The sequence below is a fragment of the Protopterus annectens genome, chromosome 7.part0 (assembly GCF_019279795.1).
Source record: "Protopterus annectens isolate FY-2018-M chromosome 7.part0, PAN1.0, whole genome shotgun sequence".
In the NCBI taxonomy this organism is placed as follows: Eukaryota; Metazoa; Chordata; order Ceratodontiformes; family Protopteridae; genus Protopterus; species Protopterus annectens.
This window is the reverse complement of record NC_056739.1, coordinates 1,137,952,601-1,137,975,303: the sequence shown is the minus strand read 5'-3', so window position 1 is coordinate 1,137,975,303 and position 22,703 is coordinate 1,137,952,601. Positions and strand designations below refer to the sequence as shown.

General features: G+C 36.6%; 1 protein-coding gene across 1 annotated transcript in view; it reads right to left on the bottom strand.

Annotated features, from left to right (window-relative positions):
- Positions 1–22,703, bottom strand: part of RASGRF1 (Ras protein specific guanine nucleotide releasing factor 1) — an 892,789-nt gene that overhangs the window by 367,257 nt on the left and 502,829 nt on the right. The window contains exon 15 of the mRNA XM_044076380.1: positions 17,182–17,552. Coding sequence (XP_043932315.1) covers positions 17,182–17,552 — 371 coding nt within the window. The remainder of the gene's footprint in view (positions 1–17,181; positions 17,553–22,703) is intronic.

Sequence of the window (22,703 nt, the reverse complement as noted above, 5' to 3'; positions counted from 1 at the left end):
TGTATTTAGTGCCATTGTGCTGTAACTCAGAGCAGATCTGAGTGTTGCCATTGAGATTCTTGACATAGCTATAAAATGCTTTGTGGTTGTCTTTAGAATCAGTGGTGATTTTGTTTTTGTAACTAGCTTTGGAGGATTTTATGAGGGATCTCAACTTCTTAATGAGGCTGACCAGGGAGTTCCTCCAATCATGGGATTTTGCTCTTTTTTGCAACAGTTTCTTTCTTCTGTTGTAGAGTTTGTTTACGGCAGGGGACCACCAGATTGGCTTCCTTTTTTCTGGAGGATAGCATCTTGGTTCTGTTAGGGATAGGACAATCCATGCACTGTTGTAAGTGCTTATAAAGTGCATTTATGTAGGATTCAGCAGTTGTACCTCTATTGTCCATCTGCATGGGTGTCGTGAAGTTTGCCCTTCTGTCCTAAGAAGCATGAAGTTGGCTTTGGAGACATTTTTTATGGTGGTTTCCCTAATGGGGTGGAATGTGAATGTCTAGGGTGATTAGCTTGTGGTCGGATCTGACCAACAAGGAATTGACTTCTGGTGTGGAACACCGGTCACCCATGTTGGTAATGACCAGGTCTAGGATATTGCTGCCCCTGGTGGGGGTGTAAGTAAGTTGATCTAAGGCATTGGAATTTATGAATTCCAGAAAACGTTGAGCAAAAGAGTTGGTACATGAGTAGTTTTATTTACTCACATGCTGATACAAGATAAAGTGGGATGCAACAGTTACTGATATATTAAAAAAAAACAAATCCTCTGCCAGAAAACACAGTTGTCTTTATTGCAAAGCTTTCAGTTAAAAAACCTTTTTCAATGCTAAACATCATACTTCATTTTTCTATACATTTAAAAGGAGCAAGACAGATATAATGTGACCACAGCCATCCAATCACAATGTAACATCAATCAAGAACCTATTAATTATGCAAATCACCAAATTATATAGCATTACAGGTTATACTGTTGCATTTTAACCAAGACAGGCTTAATACTGATTTTATTATTTACACCTGGTTCACTGTCTGCACTTACCCTAAGTATCCATTCATATTCTTTATTCTCTAAGTAATTATTTAGATCCCCTCCCCTTACGTCTTTGAATACACTTTCAATTACTCTAAAGGAAAAGATATGATCAGTTCCTTTGCCTAGTATATGCTTACAAAGGGCATTTTTATCATTTTTTCTCCTTATATCAGATTTGTGCTGTAAGTGGCAAGAGGCAAGTAAGATCTTCTTCTGTTCTTCATTAAGTTTTGGGAAAGGATTGTTGTTAAGATAATCTTTTATCACTGGGATTGGGATTTGTTGATTGTTGCTTGCATAGATATTGGAATAAAGTTGATGGAATAGTTGGATAATTTGTGAATCTGATTTGTAGAGTGTGTTCTGGTGATAGATAAGGTTAATCCTGGGTGATCTCTGTTTATTCTCAATTAGTCTGGCTAGTACTTTGGAAGGGGTTTGAATCCATTCAGAATACTTTGTTATATACCTAAGTTCTTGCAGTGAGTAATTGGAATGGTGCAGGACAAATAATTCCTTTTGTTTGTCTAACATTTCTTTTTCCAAGGCTGGGGAGTGGTTGATTTGGATCCTGTCATCTAAATCCATAATTTCAGATATCAACCAGTTTTCTCTTTCCTTAGTTTTTTAAGATAGGTGGATTTTTGTATAAAAAGACCTCTGATCACAGTTTTGCATGCTGCCCTTTGGATGTCATAATGAATGTTTGCATTGTGAGGGTCAGTACTGAGCTCTTTTAAAGCTAGTGCAATTTCATTGGTAACTGAAGAATTATGTAATAAATTTTTATTTAAAGACCAGTTAGAAGCTATAGTGATTGTGGGGGGGGGGGGGTGTAATACGCAGGGTTTATAGATACAGAAATCTTTGAGTGGTCTGAAAGAAATCTTGGGTCAGCACAGTATTTTATTTGCCAGTTTGTTAATATATCGGAGATTAGAAAAAAATCTATACGGGACCATGAGTTATAACATCTGGAATAGTATGTATAATTGTTTTTGTTATGAATGCTATTCCCAAAGAACACAGGGTCTATCAGTCCAAAGTCTGAAATTAAATCCATCAGGGCAAGTGAGACTTTTGTGTTATATGATTTAGATCTAGTGGAGCGGTCAAGGCTAGGATCAATTACAGAATTCCAGTCACCCCCCCCAGGATGTAATAAAAGTTTGGGAAATTAAGTAAGAGGTTATAGATCTTCATAATAAAGTCCTGTTTTCCAGAGCATGGTCCATATATATTAAGGACTAATATTGGTTTGGGGAGTAATGGGGTTGAGTATGTGAAATAACTCCATCTTCCTTCGTGGTCTGAATCCTTGTCTAGGATAGTAGGTGTAAATGAGTTTTTAATGATAATAGCTACCCCTTTAGAGTTAGAGCTATTTCCTGCTGAAATAATATCCTTAACCCATTTCCTCTTTTTTCGTTGCCCCAGTCCCCTTGAACCATGTGAGTCTCTTGAATAAGACAAATGTCCGAGTCTGATTTTAAGAGGAGGTGCATTAACAGGTTTCTTTTATTTTTGTTTTGGTGTCCTCTAGCATTCCATGAAGAAATTTTCCACCCCATACCTATATTTTATATATTCCATAGTTTGAGTTGGATGCGAATCTGAGGTAACCAGAGTAATCCAGGATCTATTAGGAGGCTTAATATAGTTGTACCACCTGCGTACCAATATTTTACAAATGATAATGCAGCACTATACTCTCTCAAACCTACCCCTGTGCCTAACCACAAATACCCTAAATATGAGATAGAATGAAAAAAAAATATTTCGCAAGTGAACATATTCTGGGAACAATACTAGGATTAGCTAACACAAGCAAAAAACTCAATTTACATACTATGTACAATATTAAACGTATTCCAAATGTCATCATCAGAAACCCTACTAACATATCCAACAAGCTCTAAGGTGAAGATTTTGCCAAGTTAAGGTAGTGACAGAATTTATAAGACTTTAAGGTTATAGTAAGTAAATAAATTATATCTTAGAGAGGTATACAGACAAAGACCACCCTTTAACTAGAATATAAAAGATAAAGAAGTGAATAAAAAGCCTTACAAAAAGGTTCAAGAGAAGAGAGATGTTTCAACAATTAGTTACAAACAGTGTTAAGCAGATTATATGCATGTATTTCAACAGGTTAAAATAAACAACTGAGCATACATGAATCATCGTATCAAACACTTAAGGCAATTACAATTAACAGATCCTTAAGTTTGCCTATTGGTTTAAGATTGGTGAAGATTAGAGGGCTCTACAAACCAGCACACGATATATTGTTTGTTTTTATAAATACTTTCAAACAATACATAAACGTGAATTTATCACTAAATTAGACCTCACACAGATAATCATGCCAAGTATGCAGTAAGGAGTAGTATGACTTTACCCAGATACAGATCTAAAAAAAAAAAAACAGAGTTGTGTATTAATATATTAGTGTCTTAGCTGTCACGGAAGCACAATAGATTGAAGTGAAACCACCACCCATTTCAGATAACTTGGCATCTGATTAGATCAGTTACTTAACTTTTATTTACACATTGACAAAATACTAGTTGAAATTAACCTCCTCTTGTTCCGAGCTCAAAAACTGACTCAGTTGCTCTCCCAAGAGCTACAACCACCATAAGAAAATGACTAGCAAGATAGTTAAATCAAGTATGTGATATTATACATCGCTAGAGCACCTGAGCAATATTCCTTGATAGCCCTACATACGCAGGACACAAACCATCCGATCCTAGTCTAAAATGGGCCAGAGCGCCAGTAAGTAAGCAGTTCCACACTCACCTCATTAGAAATAGATTATAAGCTATAGTCCGTTCATATAGATGTTGCGCTAATTCATTTGAGCTCTAATCCAAGCTCAGAATCTCAAACAAGACTCTACGCCATATCTGATGTCTCCTCATAGAAATTTTATTTATCGTTCCTCTCCTGACCTATTCTAACCTGACAAAGTAAGTCTGCAGGTGCAGAGAGGGGTATGACCATTTGTGGCATTTACAGGGAACCCCACCAGACAAACTGCAACAGCTGGAGGCATGGGAAACCTCAGCTGAGCATTGGCCCAAGCAGAGTAGTGGTTAGTATCTCTTCTGGGATTCCCCTAGTTGCTTACTGCTTCTGCAACACCTACTGGTGGCTTGATTTATTAGTACGGGGGTTCAAAACAGGAGTGAGTCACTCCATGAGCACACTGGATTGTAACGCTTTCCCTTGAACAACAAACAGATAATGGCTATAACAGAAGGGCACTACCATACTTGCGAAATGAAAACACTGTGCTCAAGATCCTCAGGGATGTTCCTTACCTCGTTGCAGGCTTTAATGTTGGGACCAAAGCATTTACGAATTTTGGGTTAGGATCCTGGGAGACAATGGAGTATGAGGAGAGGAGGGCATCCATAGCGAGCCTTATGATCTCGGCCACAAAATACAGGAAGACTGCAGGAAGCACTCCATACTTTAGTTGTGTTTTGGCAACCTCCCTTCATAGTGAAGGGGCCTGATGGATAGAGCTGACCATAAGTATTTTCCTTTTAGATGGTGGTGTGTAAATGGTTCAGTAACAGAAAGCATCGATCAGAAAGGTTAGCGACTGCTCTGGGAAGGAAGAGAATGAGAAAAAAAAACCTAAAGTAGAATGAATTGATATTTATTATACCTGAGCATCAGGTATTTTACCAAAGCATTTTTGGAATATCGGATTGGCTTCTTTAGGCGAAGCCATGGAATATGTAACTTCATTTTGGTAGAAAGTTAGAGTATTTGGGAACTGCATTTGGAACTTTATCTTCCTTTTGATGAGGTCTGCACAGTACAGGGATAGTTTCTGATGATTTTCCTTTATTTCCATAGGGAGATCTTGAGATATGGAGATAGGGTAATTGTTCCACATAAAGTGTTTTTGTTTTTTGTAGAAGGAAAGAGTATATTGTACGTCTTGGAAATTTAGGAGTTTCACATATATAGATCGAGGGCTTGTGCTGGTTTGAGATTTGTAAAGAGCTCGGTGGGCTCTTTCAATAGTGCATTCCGATGGAGATTCTCTTGTGTGTAATAATGTACTATTTGCTGTATTGTAGGTATCAATTGGTTGTGATCATATTTCTCCAATACACCTCTTATGATTAGATTATTCCTCCTGCTTCTCGCTTCTAGGTCAAGCAGTTTTGAGTGTATGTCTGACAGGGCCTTGTCTTTGGCTTTCAGTTCTGATTTTAGCTGGTCTAAGTCCATTTTGTTTGATTTGATTCTTCCTTCTACAGAATCCATTTTTTCAACAAACTGTTTTAAAGTTCCACCAAATGTGCTGAGTTGGTCCGAGAAGCCTTGAACTGCCGTTTGTAGAGAAAGGAGGGCACTCTTCAGATCATCCATAGTAAAGGAGTTTTCAGGCTTTTGTTTAGAGGGATCTTTATTTAAATCCTGCTGTGCTTTAGAATTTTTTTGCCTTTTAGGTGTAACTTCTTTTTCAGGGGATGTTATTGCTGAGAGCTTAGTTTTGGATGTTTGAGTTTCCATACCTTCAGCTTCTTTAGGCATTTTACCGCATTGGTTTTGGTTTTTTGCTTCTCTCGTGGTCGCTGTCTGTTGTAGAGGTGCTGAAATCTTGAGGCCTCTATTTTATACGTGGAAACTCTTGCTGTACGCTTTTTATGCAGTAAAACTAAGTTATTCTGATGATACTTGTAGATTTACTCAAGATTTTTATGCAACCAGGTTCCTTGCAGGTTTTCCTTTTCTTTAAGCTGTTTATAGCTGACAGGTAATTGGCATAAGTGGTATTATCCAAACTTTGTTAGAGAGCTTTGTGGAGAGGGTGCAACTGAGATGACCACCATCTTGGAATCCCAGGGATATACTGTTTTTACTGGTGATTTTGTATTTAATTGAAGTATTTAAGGCAGTTCATTTATGAAGTTGAGGACGAAAATGTATTTTCAAGGAATATCGTTTATGTGTGTTTCTTACTGCATTAAAACTGTGTTAAGAACATCAACTGTTTCCTGTCTTCTGGATTTCCATTGAGGTGTGGATAACTGTTTTTTTAAGCTGCAATTGCACCTTTTTTCTCCTTTATTGTGGCTACTAGAGACTGATAAATGTCTGCTTGATAAAAATAAAGCCAGCTATATTATAAATGCATTTTGATTCACATATTCCTTGTATTAATGTCTGCTATGCTTTGGTCTAGGTTAGGATGAATGGAGATTTGTGGTAAAACTGAGTTTGGGCAGGGAATGAAAACAGGAAGTGACTGCATGGTAAGAAAATGAGCATTGAGTCATTTGTTTTTTATTTACTTAATACAGTGGATATCAGATGCATTTTGGATTAATTAGTCTCTGAAAATAGATGTGAATGCTCACTGTACAGAGTGGTTGCTGACACAATAGGTTACCCTTTGTGGGATAGTTAGAGCAGTTAATAATTGAAAAAACATCAACATGAATAAAGCACATAATGCAAGCAAACATCCAAAGAAATAAAAGTAATGGCTTGATCTTAGCCTAACGTATTTTTTTTTACTGGTTGGCATGTTCTTGCATGTCATTGTGTAAAAAAGTGAATGAATTGTTGCAGATATCTACACCTAACTCAGACTCAAATGTAGCTGGGGAGCAGATGCACTATGGGTCAGCTTTTGTAGATATAAAAGTCACCTAGCTTAGGGTGTAGCTGGGGAGCAGATGCACTATGGGTGAGTGTTTGTAGACAGAAAGGTCACCTAGCTTAGGGTGCAGCTAGGGAGCAGATGCACTATGGATGAGCTTTTGTAGATATAAAAGTCACCTAGCTTAGGGTGTAGCTGGGGAGCAGATGCACTATGGGTGAGCTTTTGTAGATATAAAGGTCACCTAGTTTAGGGTGTAGCTGGGGAGTATATGCACTATGGGTGAGCTTTTGTAGATATAAGGGTCACCTAGCTTACGGTGTAGCTGGAGAGAGGTGACAGTATGGAGTGGCTTTTGTACATATTTAAGACCATTAAGTTTAGGCAGTAGGGTGGATTGAGAAGGGCATCCTTTAAGGAGAACCATCCAGATTTATACATCAATGTATACAGACTCCCCATGATTATTGTAACTCCCCATTAGAAATTAGAAAGCATCTGAAGAGTCCAAATGGGTGGCCAGTGGTGGTGAGTATTATATTTCCTGTTTGATTTGAGGAAAAAATACAGATATTGAAGGAAGAGTCCAGAGACCCAGAGAAAAGTGATAAAAGAACAAATGACAGTGCTAAACCTTTCCACTCTCTGGCTGTTGTGACATAGAGGAGTATCATTTTGAACTCGACCTTCACTGATAATAGAGTGATTTAAGGGCACCAAGAATGAACTTTATGAATATACATATATATATATATATATATATATGAGCATAGGCTGTGGGAAGGATTGCTGTGTAGATATGGTGGTCTATCACATTACTAAGTGATATACTTTCACTGTGTGTTGCTATTCATGTGCTGTACTTTTCTGCTGCACCTGGGCTAGGTATGGATGTGTGTGACAATGATGGCCTTGCAAATTGCCATTATATTTTTGAAATAAATTGGAGTGGTGCTGTAGGACTGTATTCAACTGCAATGCATTGTGTGTGTACAACTAATTTGGTACTGCACATTTCTGGGTACACTGCAGTAGACTATGTTGCACCCTTTTACAGATAGCACATAGTATGTGCATCTTTCTGGTATTATGTGTTGTACTAATGGACGTGACTGGTGTTACATTTGGTATTTGGTCAGTACACATCCATTGCTTTGTAGATACATTAAGTCAGGACATGTATGGTCAATAAAACCCCAGTCTATGTGCTACATACTGCTCATTGTGCGTCATCTATACATATTTTTTGTACTTGGACATCAGTTTTAGTTTGCATTATTCTTCAGTTCTGCAGACCACCATTCAATCAGATAATTGTCTAATTCTGATAGTTAGGTAGTGGATGAGCATGCAGTTCCCAATATGAAGCCATATATAGACATGTGGACAGTGTTGTTGCCATTATTGCTAACCACAAGGTTAGGAAACTTGAGCGGGACAGGAAAGCATATAGAGCAGGAAGGGCTTACCCTGCACCTCCATCTGTGCCGTTGAATCAAGTCATGAATCCTGGGTCCTCTGGGGCTGAGGCGATGCCACCTGCAGGTGAGCATGTCCCTTTAGAGGAACCGGGGCCAAGGAGATCAGAACGTTTAAGGAACAGACGACCTCAGCAATTGAATCCTTACCTGCTGAGGCCTGGTTGGAACCAGCAAGGGCAGACGAATGTGTCCTCTTACCAAGTGAGGAGATAATAGAGGTGACTTTTGCTTGTAGGGAACCTGTCATTGTATCTAATGCTACCAATGACTTTAAAATATACAATTACAGCAGCATCGATTTTACAACTAAACATGCTGATTTTTTTAGCAAAGGCTTTAATTTTGTTATTAGTAAAAAACACGACATTGGTGAATTAATTGCCGACTTAAAATTATTTACTAGGAATTTAAATCTTAAACATTTGCATAGAAATGATGTCACTGATGATTATGTATTTAATAACAATATATGTAGAATTCCAAGTACTTTTAACCCAGAAATGCACGGTTTGTTTAAAATTTATGAGACCACATGTGAAAATTATTTCCGCCATTACGTGGGGAAAGTTAAAGACAGATCTAATTTGAGTGATTCTGAGATGTTTCTATTAAGGCAACTTAGGGGGTTTAAGGACCTAAGGTATATGTGTCCTGACAAAGGGGGAGGCATGGTTATTTTTCAAAGGGATGATTATGCACAAAAGATGTTTGAATTGTTATACAGTCAAACTTATAGTGAAGCCTCCCTCAAAAAAATTAATATAGCCTATAAGAGGATAGATTGGGAACTTTTAGACCTGGTTACGCAAGATCAAATAAATATCAATGATTACAATTATATGGCAACTGATGACCCTAAGATTCCAGCCATTTTTGGTGTTCCCAAAATCCATAAGGGACTTGTTAACCCCCCACTTCGCCCTATAGTAGACTCCGGCTGGTCAAAGGCAAGCTATATTGCTAAATTTCTGCATAATTCTTTGAAAGACAAAGTGCTTAGTATTCCCCATTTATGCCGTGACTCTTGGCAATTTCTAGAAAAATGTATGTTGACCCCTTTTGATGACAACGGAGTCTTTATAACAATAGATGTTAAGGATCTTTTTAGCTGTATTCCACACACTACTGTTATTGATTGGTTTTCTGATTACCTTTTTGATGAATTTGGTCTTGAACAAGGGTTAATCAACACCTATACACAGTTAATGGAAATTGTCCTTAACAACAATTATTTGTATTTTGAAGGCCATTATTTTAAGCAATGTGAGGGTGTAGCTATGGGGTCTGCTTGCGGACCCCTATTTTCTAACATTGTCATGGCACAATGGGAAAAACATTTTTTTATTTTGTTCTCCATATTTTATACATATTCGAATGTATTTAAAATACCTGGATGACCTGTTTGTGGCATGGATTGGTCCTAAGGAGGACATACCAGCTTTTATGGATGACCTTAATAATAGCACTCATTTTTTAAAATTTACATATATAGTACAGCAGAATAAAATTCCATACCTAGATGTGCTTGTTTCTAGGATAGGTGAAGGTAATATTAAGGCTACAATATACAGGAAGCCCACTTATTCATATACTATGTTGCACTTTCCAAGTAGTCATCCAAAGCATGTTAAATATGGTATTGTTAAGGGCCAATTAGTTAGAGCTGCTCGGATGAATACATTATTTGATGATTTTCTGATTGAATGTAATACTATGAGTAACATGTTTTTAGACAGGGGATATCCCAGCTGGCTGGTCAGTTCTATCAAAACAGAGGTAATTTACAAACGGAGAATGGGTATTTTTGTACCTATTTTGAAAAGTACTAATATAGCAGACCAAGTTCAAGGACAACTATTTTCTAATAGGCTAAATGTTAATGAGAATAGGACTATTAATAACGACCAGGTAGGCACAGGTCCTTCCTTTGGTGATAACAGTAGTGAAACTAGGTTAAATAACCAAAAGAAGGCAATGTGCCCATTTATATGCACTTATTCTGTGGACAACTGCTTGGTGGAAGATATTATTAGGAAGAATTGGACCATTCTTATGTAGAATCAGAGGATGGCTGATACATTTGGTAGTTGTCCGCAGGTAGTCTTTAGAAGAGGAAGAACCTTATAAAATCTATTAGAGTATGTTAAACCACAGCATAGTAAGGGTCAAATGCTACCTTGTGGAATGTGCCAACAGTGTAAATATATTATAAAAACAACTAAGATAAAAAAATCAGGGACAAAGAAATTAGTATTAAGGGGAAATATAACTGTTATACCCAAGGAGGTGTATATGCTGCTATTTGTTGCCAATGTCAAGCATTTTATATTGGCAAAACACAACGTAAGCTAGGTCAACGAATTTATGAACATATGTATGAGATTAGGTAACCACAGAGAAAAGCACCAAGTCCAAACGGTGATGGCCTTCCACAAGTTTTATTAAAATTATTCCAACAACCCAAACACGGCTTACAAGGCACAGTGAAGTACTAAACACAAAAACAAGAAACCAGTAAGTTAAGCGCTTTTCGTCCGGATAATATCCAGACTTCTTCAGACAATACGTTAGTGTGCACAGTAGGTTTAAATAACCTCATCTTGTAGTATCAGCCAATAAGCTCTCAAGGAATACCTTTACATGGTTTTCAAAACTCAAAGTCATTGCAACATACATTCTTGTAGAGAATATGTTAGGAAGTTGAATTTGAAATGTGTATATTATAATAATAGTAATAATGTGAGTTGTTCAGTTTTTAAACTGAGTATATTTAATCCCCCATTAAAGCTGGAATTAAAGGTTTTCTTGGTGACAACTGAGACTGATATTAGACATTTATTAAAATATACGCCTATGAATACGCAATATAATGTAGGCAATAATGAAAAAGAGGCCTTATGGGATTTAAAAAAATAATATGGATGCATTTATTACAAAGGCTGATAAGGGAAATCCATTAGTGGTGTCGGATAATAAGTTTTGCTGTGAACAAATTAAGTTATTGCTGGGGTATAAAAATTTTTATAAGAAAGTGGTTTGGTCAGAAATTAAGGCATCATATAATATGATTGATGCCTATATTGAAGAATAGTTGATGGAGAGGCATTTTTCCAGCAAGAGAGCCGAATATTTTAAGATGCCAAAGTTAAGTAATTTATTTTGGTCTGCCTAAGATATATAAGACTTTGGATAAGTCACCTTTTAGGCCGATTGTGGTAAGTCAAGGTAGCAAAATGGAAGACATTGCAATTTTTGTAGATAACTTATTACAAAAAAAATGTTTTGTAACAGCAAATCTTTTATAAGAGATTCTTTTGATTTTTAGTAAAAGTATTTTGGGGTAACAAAAGATGTAAATATGCTGTTGGTTACATCAGATGATGTGTCATTATATTTGGCGATTCCAAATGTTGAAGGCCTTGAAACTGTTAATAAGGAAATGCTTTCTTCAGGTGTTTTTCCTATAAACAAGTGAGGTTAACTGAAATGTTAGATGTTATTTTGTCATATATTTTTTTTCAGTTTTAATAATGAACTGTGCAAACAAATAAATGGAGTTGCGATGGGAGCTGCAATGGCCCTAAGTTATTCAAATGTGTTATGACAGGCTGGAAAAAACAATATGTTTATAATTCTGACATTTATAAAAATATAGTTATATATAAGAATTTTATTGAAGATGTTTTATTTTATGGGAAGGAGATAGAGCACAGCTTATGAATTTTATAAAATATGTAAATAATGTTACTAGCTATATAAAGTTTACCTTTAATGTAGAGTAGGAGAGTATTCATTTTTTAGATTTGACAGTATAGACAGTATACAAATGCAGTTAAAAGTTAGAATATATAAAATGAAGTCCAAAGCCATGCTTACTTACATTTTCATAGCAAGCATCATTTGAGTTTTTAGAAAAATGTAGTGAAAAGCCAATTTATTAGAGCCAGTAGATTAATGGAGGGCTAAGGTTTTTTTTTTAAAGAAGAATGTGATGTAGTGAAACATAGATTTTATGATATAGGTACCCTAAAATGTTAGTAAATAACTTTTTAGAGGAAGTAGTGAATAAAATAACTGCAGAATACAGACCTATAAATTAAAATGAAAATAGTGTTTATAAGGTAGAGTCAAAGAAAGATTTTAAGATGGCTTCTTTAACAAATTCAGTGGAGCAATGAAGTATTAAAGATGTTGTTAGAGGTAACTAGAGATTTCTTATGAACTTTCCAGAGCTTAAGACTATAATAGGGGAAAATCCATTTTTTTATAAACAAGGAAAAGATTTAAAAGATCATTTTCAAAAAAGACTATCAAATAATAACAATGTAGTTTTAAGGGAAATGTTTAAATGCTACGTTTGCAAGTTTTGTAAGTCTATTAAAGAAGGAATGAGTGTTTTAATAGAAAGCAGGAATTCTGATGTTAAATTGAGTATGAAGTTTACTAATATGTAGTCTGCATTGCCTTGTGTGTAAAATGTCCAGCCTTTTATATAGGATGGAAAACAAGGGAATTTCACATGAGAATGTATGGACATTTGCATGTTATCAAAAATTAGATGTAAGTAATGCTTTAGTTAAGTACGTATTACAAGTTCATAGGAATGAAGTAACTAAAACCATTTTTGTTTTTTCAGTTATAGATCAAATGAAGCATTTTGATATAAGATTTAATTCAGAGGATGACTTAGATTAGAAGGAATACTGCTGGCAGGTTAGAGTGAATACCTTCAGTTTTCCAGGTTTAAATGACAGAGAGAATTTTAAAGTGGTTTTGAGAAGGAAGAGGTTAAAGCATTGAGCTGTTGAACATGTGATCATGAAAAGTATATTGAATTAAAGTAATAGTGTTAATGGATTTGTCTGACGAAGTTCTGTACTAGAATGAAAGCACTTACCATACTATTTTCATGAATTTTTATTAAAGTATTCAATTTATTTTGGTTGTTTTGAGTTATCTTATTTTTTAGTATGGCTGAAGAGTTCATTGTGTCTTATTTAGTTTTGACTTGCAGCAAGGACTTTTATAATCTGCTTAGGGAGCTTAGTAAAACAACACCCATGTGGCCAGAGGGATAGCACAGGAAATCCCATAGGCTGTTTCTCTGATCACAACTATCCTTCTCCTGCAGGTGCCCTTCCATTGGAGCTGCAGCTTCCTGTTACTACCTTCATCAGGAATTTCACTTTTGTAAGATCTATGTGTTCTGCTTTAGTGGATCATGGTAGAATGGGTATGGATAACAAAATGCAATATGTAACTGTTACAACAAATTTGTGTTATGCTGTGCCTCCATGATGCAGCTACTCTCACCTTGGTGCATTAAGGTTGTCATATTGGCACACTGTGTGCTACATGTTCATACCATGTAAACTGTTAATGTGAATCTTTAAACTTCACATAGTATGAACATGTAGCATATTGTGTGCTACATGTTCATCACCAAATTCAGTGTAGAGCATCAAAAAGCATCCAAAAACACTGATAAGTAAAGTATATAAACTTTTATTAAATATAATAAACAACCCAGACCAGTTTCAGCCAACAGGATTTCCTCAGTGGGAATAAAAGAATATTCTGGGTTGTTTATTATATTTAATAAAAGTTTAAATACTTTACTTATCAGCGTTTTTGGATGCTTTTTAATGCTCTACACTGAATTTGGTGCTGCCAATCTTTTGTCTACTTGAACTGCTTCCTGCCTTGCATCTGGGTCTTACTTGTAGAGTATCTCTTCTTGTGCTACATGTTCATACCATGTAAACTGTTATGTGAATTTTTAAACTTCTTCCTGGTTCTGGGGCTTGTATGTGTACACATTGCTAGTTATATACCCCTATTTTATGCTACTTTACTTGTAGGTATACTATGTTGTATTTTATTATATGCATACTCCGCATATATTTGTGCTGATTGCTAATGGCTTGCCTATGATTTGCCATAATATTAGGCCACTGTTTGCTTATCCCTGCATGTCATTATGTGTTCTGTTAATTCCTCTTTTGTATGTGGTTCTGCACTCTAGTTACCCAAACCATATAGCCTTATATTATTTGTTGTATTAGTGTGTTGGCATATTCTTTTATAGCATGCTGCTGTGTAATGTTGTGCTAACTTCATTTATCTGTTTGTGTTGTAGATTGCTTAGCAGTTTGATGGCTGTTTCTGGATTAGTTCCAGTTCCACTACATATACTGTAAGCTAAATGGCCTTGTCATTCTTTTTGTATCTTTGTGTGTCTGTCTCCCTCTCATGCCTCTCCTCCTGTCAGATATTTTCAGGGTTTTCATCTTTTCTTTCAGTGGTGTATTATTCTGTGCTATAGCCTTATGAAAGCAGTAGCATAGTTCTGCACTGCTAATGGCATTGAGGATAAGCTGTTTCCTGGGAGTCATTAATCCATGTTTTTTTTTTTTTGCTCAGTAGCTTTGTTTTGTGTTTTACATTCTCTGCATTTGCTGCTCTCAATCCATGTTGCATCATTATTAGCACAACTTCTTATCATAGCTTTAGTCTTGCATTGTCATTTTAAATCACAGTGAATCCCAGCCACAGTGTGTGTGTGTGTGTGTGTGTGTGTGTGTGTGTGTGTGTGTGTGTGCGTGTGTGTGTGTGTGTGTGTGTGTGTGTGTGTGTGTCTGTGTCTGTCTATGCGCACAGACATGCAAAATGACACAGACAAGCCAAACAAGCAGGAAAACACCAGTGTGGCATGCTTTCCCTCTTGTGAATTGTATTAAAGGTGGCAGGCACAAATAATGACACCACCCCTGTAGAATCTATGTCTTGCAAATAATATTTGTAATGAAATCCTACTAAGTTTGGCTTTCATGCAGTATAAAGTGTAATTTCACATATGAACTGTATCTCTGATGATACTTTTACACATAAGTAAGACAATGGTAGCATTGCTGGTTAGTTCTCTTGTGAGTTAAATCTCAGGTTAAAGTATCAATGGAAAAAATAATAAGAGAAACCCTGTCTTAAAAAATACATGCAAGAAAATCTAATGAAACCTGGCTTCCATTAGTGTGGAAGTATATTTCACAGATACTGTCTTTGTAAAAAGATCTATTTGTACTGCAGGAAACCAGTCGCAGCGCAACAGGCTGTTTTAGGCCTATGAACTATATTTTATGCTAAGGTATTTTGGATACACTATGAAATAAATGTCCACTAAAAACTCATATCTAGAAGGAAATCCCTTCAAGCTTGGCATTATTTTAATGTACTTATTTATTTCACAGAGAGTGCATCTCTGTTGCAGTTAGACGATTGCCATCAGTGATGTAATATGAGTTATATATGTCAAACCACTGTTTATACATTGATCTTTCTATATATCATCAGCTGTCAAGTATTCATTATTTTTCACAGCAGTTGCCAGCCAATTTCTTTCCTGCTCTGGCTGATCCCAGGTAAAGGCTAAAAAATGTCAATGCAATGACATCCATGGCCCGTTCATTCGTATATTCACATTAATTCTAACTTGCTAGTCTTTCTTGTTTTGTAGCAAATAAAACTAAAAATATTCAGTGCTTACACCAACAGAGCAGCAAAATGGTGCCTATTAGGCATGGTACCTCAGTAAACAGATTAATTCTAGGTGATGAGAAAAATGGGCAAAGGGGGCCACAAAGAAGAATGCTGTTTGTAGTATATGTACAAGGTATGTAAAGGGCTTTTTGTCTCACCCCAAACTTTAATAATATAGCACTGTTTTGCATAAGGTCATACTGCTGTACCAGTGTATTAGTTAGATAAAGCACAAAGCTGAAGGCCTTCAATTTCAGAGAATCCATGGACAGAAGAAAAAAGTACAATTCAGTTACATACATCTAAAATTAACTAGAAAACTATTAATTGTTTCCTTAAAAAAGATGCAACAATTATTGTAAATTAGTGTGCTCATGCTTTATTTAGACTTAATTTTACAACATACTGTAGTGGTGGTGCTGCGGTAGCATTGTCACCACACAGTAAGACGCTGTCCGGTTCAATTCTCAGCTAGAGCGTCTTCTGCGTGGAGACATGCGTGAATGGGCGTACCTTCTTTGAAGGTTGTGCATCAGGGCTGGTAACTCGGCACATAAAAATCAACTACCAATCATTAGTGGACCGGAGTTCCGCTGTGGCGACCCCTAACCGGGAAAAGCCGAAAGATACAACAACTCCATTGCTAATTCTATATAATAATGAACTTCATTTAATCATTTAATTCTGAAACATGAAAAGTGGCACAGCTTGGTTCAGCTAACAAAACAAATATTCCAGCTAATGCATTATTACATGAGCAACAGCTAATAGAGATTCAGGAACTCACAGTAACTACAAACTGGAACTTTATGGCTACAACTATATAGTCATAATATCTGCTTCTATCTGTTCTTTCAGTAGTAATGTTCATGGAGTTATAGCATCAAAAATCAAAATCCTCGCATTAATACATATCTGCTTTGTTATGCTTTTGAATAAAATCAACTGAGTGGAAAAACGTAAGTAAAACATGACTTGGAAGAGCTACAGTATTATAGGTACCTTACAAAAAAACAACAAAAAAAACAAAACAAAACAAAAATTTATTAACATACATGTGCACAAAAACAACAAAAATGTATTAACACACACATTTAGACATGCACACTGTTTAATGATTAAAAGCCCTTACCCTTACAATCATTTAACAAAGAAAGGTAAGAGGTAACCAAATACATTTCTAATGAAATGTGCAGGTGTAAGCTTTGAGGTTATGGTATACACACTGAGAAAATCTGAGTCACTTTAAATGTAAACATTATGAAACTAAAAAATAACCTTACAGCTGATTCAGTCAAGAAGGCAATTAAGGCAGGTATTTTTATACTCTGATGCAGTAAAGACATTTATGACTATAGACTACCACATTGCAGGCTGTCAGTAAGTGACTTTCCTAATATAAATGATTACAAATGTTTGAATCCACAGCACTCGGTTGCCTTGACAACATTCACCTTTCCGTACTTAATCAATAAGACTAGTGTATGAAGACTTACTTGATTTGCTGTGAGGCAATTCTTCTTGTCGGTCTGCTGGAATGTCAGTTTCATCTGATGATTTATTGGAGTAGTTACCAGACACATAAAGCTTATTAATATCCAGTGTAGTCTTACTGAAGGGTGCCATGGAAGAATACATGCTTGCATAGCCATTTGAAGAGCAACTCAGTGCAGCTAGGTCCAAAGCTTTTCCTCCAGTAATGATTGGGATATTTAAGGAGAGCTTCCTTCTCCGGATAGGAGATGAAGATTTTGAGATTGATAGAGGAGGTGGTGAAGAAAATTTTCTACTTGCTCTTGGAGATTTTGGTGGTTCCCCATAAAGAAGTTTGTTGTTTTGGTTGCTCGCAAATAACAACTCCAGTGATCTGTAAAAAACAGAAAGTAACTTATCATGCAGAAATTGGTAATTAAATAACTGGTGAATATGTAAAAGTTATTTTGCTGAGTTTGTATGTGATTGTTGGCATTAAAATAGCAGTATGCATTGCTTTAAACAACTGGCTGTGCTGTATCTGTTGTAGAACACTGCAGTTCTAAGTTACCATATACCGCTGCGCAGCCATATGTGTTAATTTTTATCTCTGTCTCATTGTACAGAATAGTGACTACAGTGTAACATACAAATGTTTGTATTAATATAAAGTACAAAAGATAAAGCATCCAGTTTAAATATAGGCTCAAAATAAAATCATTACAGAGCTTGGAATTATTTTCTGTTGAGCGGTATAGCATCTATAGTTCAGTCTCACTAATGACCAAGGGCAAGAGAAATGTTGGACAGAATTCATAAAACTCACAATGAGCAGGTACTGCTAAATTCCGTATACTCTTACATTTTATAAGCAGGCCCCAGATGGAGCCTTCATGAATAATTAATTAGTTAATTTGTCATGATGAGCAGCATTCAGTAAGATGGGTTATTTTTCAGTTGAGGTCCTTGACATATGTAATAGTGATATCATCCTAGGTGGAGCAAATGCTGGAAATGTTCATAGACAGGTAAAGCAGGAGACCGAAATAGGCTGAGTAATCATAAATGTGCAGTTAAATGCACAATTAGTAGCAAGCTGCAGGACAGAGGTAACACACAATTTCTAGTCCGGTCATTCTGTATCAGACATGTCACTTATGGTTCTTTGAGGATAGTTCTGGATACCTTTGTAAAGAAGCACAAGGAAGACTAAGGTCATTCAATAATTCAATCTAACATTTAGTAGTCTGAACCTAGGAGATGGTTTTATCAGACATTATAGCACGTAAGAACTTTTCCCTTTGAATACAGTGGGCACAAATAAGGTATATTGAAGGGTAACACATTTGTTATATTGGTAATGCATGATTTTAATATCATTTTACACTGAATCCAAAAATACTTCATCTTTCAATAAGTTAACACCATGTGGAAGATTGTTCAGGCTTGTGTAATGTTGGCACCTGTGTTTGATTCCTAACAAGAGTGCATTTATTATCATATAGGGTGGTCTGCATACTAGTAACCATAAGCCTAACTGCCCTTTATAAGAACATCACAAAAGGAGGACAACAGACTCCTCATAGAAGGGAAATTGCTTAGTTTATGACACTGGTATTTGACTCATTGTGGGTCAGGGTGTTGGGGCCTCAAAAAGAAGCTTACAACAAGGCAGAGATAGTAAAATAGCAGCATATTCACATTGGAACCTGTAAAGCCCCTTTCCATTGAAAACTGCAAACTATCCTTAAGCAGAATGAAATATTTTCACTGCCATCAGAGTCTGTAGAACCAGAACAAGAATAAGCTTTAGTTAATGGTGTAAGACTGTGACAGAGTTCAGATCCTTGGTTTGTACTAAAAATCAGTTTCAGTGGAGCATATATGTGATGTCCTAGAACATGTGTCTTTTCCGATTCAGGGAAGGCACAAAATCTGTTGATAACATGTTCTCCAATAAGAATCTGGAAAATGAACTTAAGTAACGTCAGTACAGCCAACAAACGTGGAACAGTTTTGATACTAACAAAGTCCATCTTAGCCTGTTCTTGCTCAGCACTGCCAGAATGCAAGTTACTGGGCACCTGTTTAGAATATATCTGCAACAAGTTCTTCCAACAAATGAAATGATGTAAGCAGTCTTGTCATCAAAAAGGAACCAGCCATTTTCAGCCAGAACCACAGATGACCAAAGTTGCTCAAAAACACTTTCTTTTCTTTTCCTACTGAATGGTCTGTAACAGTCCCTGTGGTTGCTGTCAGGACAGAGACTAGTTAGTATACTACTCTCTCAATACATAAGTAACATGTGATGATACAGGGCATATGCAGAATGTATGAGATAAGCATTCACTCAGCATACATGATGCCAACATGTGGCATGGGTCTCCCTTACACTGTACATTTGAACTAGGTGCTACACAATAGATGTAAGTGGTTAGGGATACTGGATAGCCCCTTCAGCCATGGCTTTTAACTCCCATGTGCAATTCCACCACTGCATGCCAACAGACATAGAACATTACTGAGCACTAGACCAGGAACATTAAAGAACATGTGTTCGCACATCTGGAGATGTGACTTCTGTGTGTTAATGAGAGGTGGAGCTCTGTTGTACATTCACACCATGCAGCATAACCCTGTGTGTAATTTTACACCAAGAAGGATTCTATTTAATAAAATGTGACATGGGCCATAGTCATGCCTAAATAAAAACAAGACCACTGTATAGGGCAAGGAATAATACAAACCAGTGAGTGAGACATTTAGCAATATGCTGTTTGTGAGCAAAATTAAAAAGGCGTCTATATTTAAGAATCCATTCTTCATTTCTGGGATGTGTCTTTTCAGTAGCAAAACAATTGCAAATAGTTTCACTTTGCCAGTGACAGCAAGTACTACAGTGACTATACCAGCATCAGATGGTCTTTATAGAAAATCAGCTGGGAGCAAATGAACCTGTGCAGATAAGATGCCACAACTTTAGACCAGCTAAATAATAGGTCCCGGGGTCTGCAGGTATGTGATGCTTGTGGGCATCCATCTCCAGTTCATATAAAAAACATTACAATCAATAGGCACACAGAACACAGGCACATTTCAAATGTCTGCTGGTGAGACTATTACTACTCACCTCTAAGCATCAACAAGCTATGTCTTACAGCAGTTCCTGTATCTCCTGACCATACCTCTTAATCTTTGATCATTAAATTAATTGCACTAGCATTCAAAAATCATAGCATAAGATCACCAAAAGGTGCACTTTTTAATTATTCAGCTACTACATTCCTTGCAGTTAATGAAAAGGGATATTTTTACAAACTTACTTTACTTAATATCTACCCTTAAAATGGTCTATCTTTAAGAAGAAAGTTTGTAAATTTGGAGGAGTGAGACCAAATTTGAGGACAAAAATCATACTGCTTTGCCTAAAGAATAGCAGTAAAGAGGTATGCTTATAACCAGTAGTGCAGCTGAATACATGCGCATACACACACACACACACACACACACACACACACACACACACACACACATATATATGTGTGTGTGTGTGTGTGTGTGTGTGTGTGTGTGTGTGTGTGTGTTTATATATATATATATATATATATATATATATATATATATATATATATATATCTATAAAACCTGTAATTAAGGTCTTCACATCTCCTCAGGCCAGCCACCACCATCGCCTCTACTCACTGCTCTGAGATTTCCACTAAACCACAAATGTCTAAGTGTATGCTCACTGTCTGGTATAACAGTTCCTCAATATAGGTGGTATGTGATGGTACAAGGCATATGCAGGATGTATAAACCAAGTATCCAAGCAGCACGCAAGATGTCAACATGTTGTGTGCCTCTCCCCTACACTGTACTTTTGGATTAAGCACTATACAGTGTCACTGAGTATTTGGAGATGCTGGATAAAACTTATGGCATTGGTTTTAACACCCATTTGCAGTTTCAGCACTGGCTGTGAGGAGGCATAGAACAGTATAGAACACCAGCTTAGCAACAGTAAAAGGCAACATACATAAACAATTATATGGAATAAATGTTGGATATCTGTTAAAGACAATCTGGTGACACACACTTGAAGCTGTAGTTTCAGAGTCATGAGGGGCAATGGAGCCCTGGTGGTGTGCCTCACAATTCTATTCTCCAACATAATGGAAAAGGCAACATTGTACACAGTGGGAATATAAATAGAATGTGCTAAAGAACAGCTGCTGAATAATAAGAGAAACTGCAAACAGCAGCCCCCTCATCTACCACATACTGAGGGACATAGACATTGTAGAAGCATGCCACAGTCAATAACTGTTTGGATATGGTCCATATAATACATCGTGTACATGTATGTCTCTCTCTATCTATATCTAAAATATATGTATATATATACACACACACAAACACATGCATATTTATATCTATATATAGATATGTAAGTGTGCCTGTATGTGTGCAGTACAATCATCACACCTGAAATTATGACAGAAACAACAAACCATCTGACACTGCAGATATGTGCTACAGAGCAGACCACATTTGGTGTCATCACCAACACAGCAGGTAGTACTTTGCCTGAAGAAAAACATAATGCAATGAGAGACCACAACATACAGACCACATTATTTACTGTTGTGACCCACTCATGCAGGTGTTACTAAAACGTATGCATTACAAAACACAAACAGCCAAATATCATATGCATATGGCTGTGTTCCCCTTATTGTGATGCTATTGTAGCATTTATCATAAATCAGGGACCGATGAATGACTGCAGAATCAGGGAGAAGATGAAGCAATGCTTAGACATCACATGAGTGTATATATTTATTGTGTCCTTGATGATGTGGCCCAGGTTAACACCAATGAATGCTGAAGACCATAGTGTGCAGTGAACAGGATAGACACAATCTGGTCTAGACTCATTTTGTTGGGTAAGGCTGTTAATACTGATTCTTAAAATTATACTGTCCATAAAACCAATGCATAGTGCTGGCTAGATGATGCTGCAGCTAGGTCATGAATGCAGTATGGAAACTTCCATCATCCAAGCTCTGATTCTCATTTGCATCCCTCTGTACACAGCCAAGTCTCATTTCATGCATGATATCCAATCTTAAGTGGCAAAATCCCCACCCCCCCCAGTAATAATACACATTATGCCAATTCACTGACAGTGGTCTCATATACTGCTACATCATGGATAATATATAGACGTGTTTCTTGGGAATCGGGGACACATTCATATAAATGCAAATTTATCTCCAGTCATGGGGGGAGGAGAGGACACTGTAAATGTAACTACGTGATGGTGTTGGTTAAACTGCATTCATGTGTGTATACATTACTACAGGAACATCCATTTTTGGCAGCACATCTTTAGAAGTAGGAACAGTATACACTGCAGTGTAGGTATGATCAGTTCTGTGTCCCTCCCCATTTCCAGGCCCAATCAGTGCATGCTATAGGCATCATAAACATTTGCCATCCTGCATTTGTCCAGTACAAGTTGATTGCTAGATAACAGAAT